General features: G+C 47.3%; 1 protein-coding gene across 1 annotated transcript; it reads left to right on the top strand.

Annotated features, from left to right (window-relative positions):
- Window positions 1-4,721: 4,721 nt before the first annotated feature.
- LOC125506136 (7-deoxyloganetin glucosyltransferase-like) lies at window positions 4,722-6,309 on the top strand. The gene is made up of 2 exons (XM_048671000.1): window positions 4,722-5,265; window positions 5,351-6,309. The coding sequence occupies exons 1-2, from the start codon at window positions 4,761-4,763 to the stop codon at window positions 6,307-6,309; spliced, it is 1,464 nt and encodes a 487-aa protein (XP_048526957.1). The 5' UTR covers window positions 4,722-4,760.
- Window positions 6,310-6,598: the final 289 nt, after the last annotated feature.

The following is a 6,598-nucleotide window of genomic DNA, read 5'->3' as shown; positions in this document are numbered from 1 at the left end:
ACATAATAACTTCGGAGTTTCTCAATTTCTGACAGATTTTAGTCTCCTCTTCACATGCCTTGAGGACTTCATATTGTCCTTAGAACTGTTTATCTTGACGATCACAATTTGATTATCACAGTTCATCAGGATAGAGGGTATTGGTTTTTCAACCATAGGTAAGTCCATCAAGTGCTCACGAAGTCACTCTGTGTAACATCCCAAATTTTCAATTTGAAATGTTATACATAGGTCATCATATGCATACCATATTTTATTTTGCATTTTGGTTTTGATCCTAGAAATTCTAAGCAACTCAAGGACCCACGGAGAGATTTGGGGATTTCATTTATTTTCATATTTGAATTTATCTCAAATATTGAAAAGAGCATCAATTTGGTTTTAATTATTTTTCTCTCCAAAATATTTTCGATATCAAAATAAAGAGCGGAGATAATATGATTCTCCAAAATAAAGGAAATATTAGAGAAAAAATATTAAAATCAAATAATTATTTTATTTGGATTTTTATTGCTATTTTATTCGAATTAGAAAAATATGCATTTTTAGGCCAAGAAAATGTTCACTATGTTCTAAATATTTTATTTAGATGGTAAAAATTGTTTTTGGCATTTTTAGAATTTTTTTAATATTTTTTTAGGATTTTTCCTTTCAGCGGAAATGTTTTAAAAAACTTTCTCGGACCGCACTCGGCCGCAGCCCAGCCGGCCGCTTCGGGCCGCGCCGCACGCTTGTGTCCGCGCCGGACTCCGCTGGAGTCCGGGTCGCCGTCGCCGCCTCTGCCCCCTCTCCCAAGTCAGAGACCACGGGGGGGGGGGGGGGGGGAGGGACTTTATAAGCCGCAGCCCCAGGCCCCTCTCGCCACCCCGAGCCGCCCCGCCGCCTGCGCTGCACACCGCCGCCGCAGCCGCCGCCCCGCGCCGCTGCCGCAGCCCCGTCGCCGCCGCGCAGCCGCCGCCTGCGCCGCGTCGTCGCCTCGCCCCGCCGAGCCGCCGCCGCCGGACCCGAGCCGCCGCCGTTGACCTCGCCGCCCCAGATTTTTTTTGGTTTAGGTAAAAACCGTTCGGTTTTATTTTAAACCCTAGGTTTGTTTTTTTAATTTAGATCGGTTCGGTTTTCTCGATTTTTCTCGGTTTAGGCTATTTAACGAAAGTTCGTTCGTTAGTTCGTTTTAACGAACACTTTTCGCCCGTTTGCCTCTGTTAGCGGACCTTCGTCTGATAGATTTTTTCTTTTTTGTTTTCTTTTCCGCTAGGGACCTATCTACGATTATTTTTATCGCATATTAGCCCATGATCTTCAAACCCTCGCAACTTTTCAACCGTTTGTCCAAATCCAGTGAAACCAACGCCAAAATCTTCGTCTCGAAGCCCTCTTTATGTTTAATCAACTTGAACATGATTTTGAAAATTTAAAATTTGGTTTTTAGCAGATTTGTTTTCGAAATTCTTTTGATCGTAGTTTCAGTTATGTAGCTCCGTTTTGACTGATTCTTTTTGCAAATCGAACCACTTCAGTTGAACTTTCAGATTGGATCTTCTTAGTTGAGTTTTACCCTTGCATCTATGCTTGAGGGCTTATGTATGCCATTGTTTGTTTGCAATAGAATTTCCGGAGTGCGAAGCATGCTACTACGAGTCTCTAGGGTTTGCGGATTATCAGCAAGGCAAGTAACACATTGATCATACCCCTTTATTACCCTGTTTTTATGCATTAGTTACAATCCTCAAACACTGCGTGATTAGGATGTGATTAACTTGTGGGTTTGGGAAGTAGATGATGAGGTAGAACCTATTGCCCTTTTATTATCAAACCTTCGGAGTTACTTCTACGTGATGCTTATATTGCCATGCTATGCTCGTAGACATGGATTGGGTTTGAGAGTATCCATGAAAGATGTGAGATTATTATTAATGGTCCCTGTTCAAGAGTTCATCCAATTAACCAGTTAACTTGCCGATTAATACCTACTCATAGGTTCACCGAGTAGCCGATAAACCGAAAAATCATCTGATTAATTGATTAAATGGCCGATTAACTTGCCGATTAGCCAATTAATCCCCTACTCGCTAGCCAACCGAGCAGCTACCAGTTAACGATTTCCTCAACAATGTTAATGGTTAACTTAAGGTGGCTACTTAAACACGCATCTGGGTGGCTTTCAGACTGTTGACAATTTTGTTTGAGGTAGAGCCATCCAAAGCATAATGCTGACCACAAAAAGTCTGACAAAGTAAAAAAAAAGGAAAGATATATTGGCAACAGTAAAATCATATGGGACCGAAACTATGCCTATCTCGACAAAGGAGGCGGATCGATCCCGAGGTTATGCTGCCAGCTATGTTCGGCAAAAACTTTATGCCACCCGCTCCAAGTGCATACACACCGCCTAAACAACTTTCAATATTCCATTCGGTGAAGCGAAACCCACATACAAAGCCCATGCGTACATCGGTGAGCTTCAGGTACTCATGGGACCCTGCCAGTTTTGATGAAGCCATCTAACTTTTGTTGCGGGTACATGGCCAACGTCGTAGAATCGCTTTGCTTTGACACCTATATTTACTTTACACATGCATAGTAATTATAAAGATTAATATAGGGGCATAACGAACTCAATTTCAGTCTATTGCATTTAGCAATCTTGATGATAAATCCTTTAGTTGGAATCACAAGATAAACCAAGATTTTTTTTGCTGAAAAACTTTGGATCTATTCATCTTCAATCATTGCAGTACAACGAACACCAGAAATAAAAACTACATCCAGATCCGTAGACCACCTAGCGACGACTACAAGCACTGAAGCGAACCGAAGGCACGCTGCCGTCATCGCTCCTCCATCGCCGGAGTCAGGCACAACTTGTTGTAGTAGACAGTCGAGAAGTTGTCGTGCCAAGGCCCCATAGGACCAACGCATCAGAACAACAACCGCCGCCGATGTAGAATAACGTAGGTCGGAAGAATCCATCCCTAAGACACACGAACATAGACGAACAACGACGAGATACGAGTAAATCCACCAAAGATAGATCCACCGAAAACACACCTCTACACGCCCACCAACGATGCTGGACGCACCGCCGGATCGGGGGCTAGGCAGGGAGACCTTTACTCCATTTTCAGGGAGCCGCCGCCGTTTCGCCTTCCTGTTTTTTAAACCACTTGGATGCTCCTCGATGCTACTGCGCCGTGATAAAAATTGAAACTACAATAAAAACTAAACAATAAAAATTAATGTTTCAAAGGAAGAGTGAATGAATGGCATTGGTATTACCTTTCAAGAAGAAAGGTACAATTAAAAAAATGATGACAAAAATTTACACACTATTTACACAAAAAACTACATTTTTCACAATTTGCAAGAATAATATATAATAGTGCAGCTTTTTGGACTTGAATATAATTTGCACAGATATTACATAGTACTTGCGGGTATACATAGAAGATTAATTGAATTTCTCATGTTGGTAGTATTGCCTGCCACATAACATACATATATGAACACGTCGAAGATGAATGAAAATCTCAAGATGAATTGCATTTCATAATAATATCGCTCGTGCACCCCGCACCCCTACCTCCGCGGGCGTGCGCGCGCGCGCACACACACACATTAAGAAAGAAATACAAAAATGACTTACAAAATGAAAAAAAAAGCAAACACACATTAAAAAAAAGAGTGACTTGATTTAGTTGGCGGCGGTTCGATGATGGCGTGTGTGGGCCAGGCTTCATCTCTGACATCCTACTTGGTTCCTAGTGCAGATGGTCCCTGTCATTGGTGTGAGGGATCGGTGTCCTTCTCGGTGACGGTGTTATGCCTTTGGCTTCCGCTTCCTATCCTTGACCGATGTATTGTGCTTCTATTTTCGGCCTTCTCTGTGATTCAACGCCTTCGTTCAACAACTCACTTCTGTTGTTTTGCCTTGCCGCTGCTCATGACGGTGCTTGAGTGGTCGGGCTCCCGTTGCGTCTGGGTCCGCTCTTGTTGTGTCTCCTTGGGTAGCTTGGACACCTTGATTTGGGTTCTTGGGGAACCACTTTGCCGTCCGCCAGAGTGGCACCCATCGAGCCTGGGTGAAATGGTAGTGTCCCTTTGTGGCGGTGGAGACAAATCTTTGTTGCGGACACAATACTCGCACGGTGATGCCCTTCTCCTGTGGCCTTCGTTTTTATAGCTCATCATTCACGCTGAACAGTCTCCTCACGTGGCCTTAGTAGGTTAGTTGTTGTAGGTCTAGCGGCGGTCTGGCAATGATGCGGTTTGTTCTTGGCCTTGCCTTGGAGTTGTTCTACTTAGCACCTTGTATCCCTTTTTTCATTTCCCCCTATTCTTTATGTATGTCGCTGCCCTATAATCCTGGCCAGTTGATGACTTTATTACGTAAAGTCGGACTAGGTTCGAGCTCCCTTCAGACTTGGCCGGCGCCTTTTCTCCAAAAAAACAAGACACGCATACACAGATCGTCACGACCAGGTGTGGCGAGGACACTCACATGTAACAAGCGCAAGTGAATAGTATCTCTAATAAAAATCGCCAGAAGGACCAAATGCACATCGGGCGGCAAGTACCTAGTACTGGCCAGGCCACCATCAGCGGCAGATACCCTTGGAATGTGCGAACTACACATCCATCGGAAGACAAATCCAACGTTCCATCGTATACTTGGAAACATCTACTTGGAACCTTAGTTTAACCCCCATAAGTAGTGACCACGCTCTAACGAATCCTCTCAGCAACAAGTGCCAAGAATTATTATGGAGGCCATCGAGAAGCCCCACGTCATTTGCCTGCCGTCCCCGGCGCAGGGCCACATAACGCCGATGCTCAAGTTGGCCAAGATACTCCATACCCGGGGCTTCTACGTCACCTTCGTCAACACCGAGTTCAACCACCGCCGGCTGCTCCGCTCGCGCGGACCAGCGGCGCTTAATGGCCTCCCGGACTTCCGCTTCGATTCGATGCCGGACGGGCTCCCGCCATCCGACGAGGACGCCACCCAGGAAGTCGGTGGACTATGTTACTCCATCATGACAGCCTTCCTGCCCCACTTCATGGCACTTCTTGGCAAGCTCCGTGACCCCAGCTCCGGAGTGCCGCCTGTCACCTGCCTCGTCGTTGACGGTGTCATGTCGTTCGGCTATGATGCTACGAAGGAGATCGGCGTGCCATGCGCCGCGCTGTGGACGTCTAGCGCCTGTGGGTACATGGGGTACCGCCACTATCGGCAGCTCATAGAGCAGGGTTTCGTTCCTTTCAAAGGTACGTACGTGTCCCGTTTTCAGAATCGACATATATATGTGTGTGTGTTTTGATGAGTGCGTTTTGTGCTGCGGCTTGCGTCCAGATGAGTCACAGGTCACGGACAAGGAACACCTTGACACGGTGGTGCACGGCGTTGAGGGCATGTGCGATGGCATGCGCCTGCGCGATTTCCCTAACTTCATACGGACGACGGACCGCGAGGACGTGCTGCTGAACTTCATCATGTACATCTCTGAGCGGTTATCGCTCCCGGACGCGGTGTTGCTCAACACCTTCGATGAGCTCGAGGGGCCGGTGCTGGACGCTATGCGCGCCATCCTCCCACCCATGTACACCGTTGGCCCGCTCCACCGCTACGCTAGCCTCGTGGTACCGGCAGGCACCTCGGTTGACGACCTCGGGTCCAACCTTTGGAGGGAGCAGGACGGCCTACTGGAGTGGCTCGACGGACAGAGCACCCGTTCCGTCGTGTACGTCAACTACGGCAGCATCACTGTCATGACGAACGCGGAGCTTCTCGAGTTCGCGTGGGGGCTTGCCAACTGCGGCTACCCGTTCATATGGAACATCCGGCCAGACCTCGTGAAGGGCGACACGGCCGTGCTACCGCCGGAATTCCTTTTGGCCATCGGCGGCTGCTCCATGCTGACAACATGGTGCTCGCAGGAGAAGGTGATTGCCCATGAGGCGGTGGGGGTTTTCTTGACGCACTCCGGGTGGAACTCGACCCTGGAGAGTATCTGCGCCGGCGTGCCAATGCTGAGCTGGCCCTTCTTCGCGGAGCAACAAACCAACTGCCGGTACAAGTGCACCGAGTGGGGGAACGGGATGGAGATCGGCGGAGAGGTGAAAAGGGCAGAGCTCGCGGCGATGATACGGGAGGTGATGGAGGGGGAGAAGGGGCAGGAGATGAGGAAGCGTGCGGCGGAGTGGAAGGAAAAGGCCGTGCGGGCGACTATGCCAGGTGGACCCGTGGAGGTCAGTCTGGACACGGTGATTTGCGATGTACTCTTGGCAAGATTAAATAAACTCCCAAAATGATGGAAATGAAAGCAATGCCCGGAGTGCCTGCAGCCTGCAGGTGGGTAATTAACTAAATGTTGCGTACCAGGATCGCAGGCAGGTTTGAGATGCAAGAGATCAATCGTACAATCAAATCAGATCAAATAGAGACGTTCTTGATCTTGTATTCCGCATGGTGTAGATCTCCTCCTATAAAGAATTACAAATTTAGAAATGCAGCAACAAAAGTGTAATCTGAATTTGTATGTAAGTTACAACATTTCTAGTCTAGAACTTAACTGAGATTAGATACTGAAAATTAACCCCA

The sequence above is a fragment of the Triticum urartu genome, chromosome 5, assembly GCF_003073215.2.
Source record: "Triticum urartu cultivar G1812 chromosome 5, Tu2.1, whole genome shotgun sequence".
NCBI lineage: Eukaryota > Viridiplantae > Streptophyta > Magnoliopsida > Poales > Poaceae > Triticum > Triticum urartu.
This window is presented reverse-complemented; position numbering and strand designations above follow the sequence as displayed.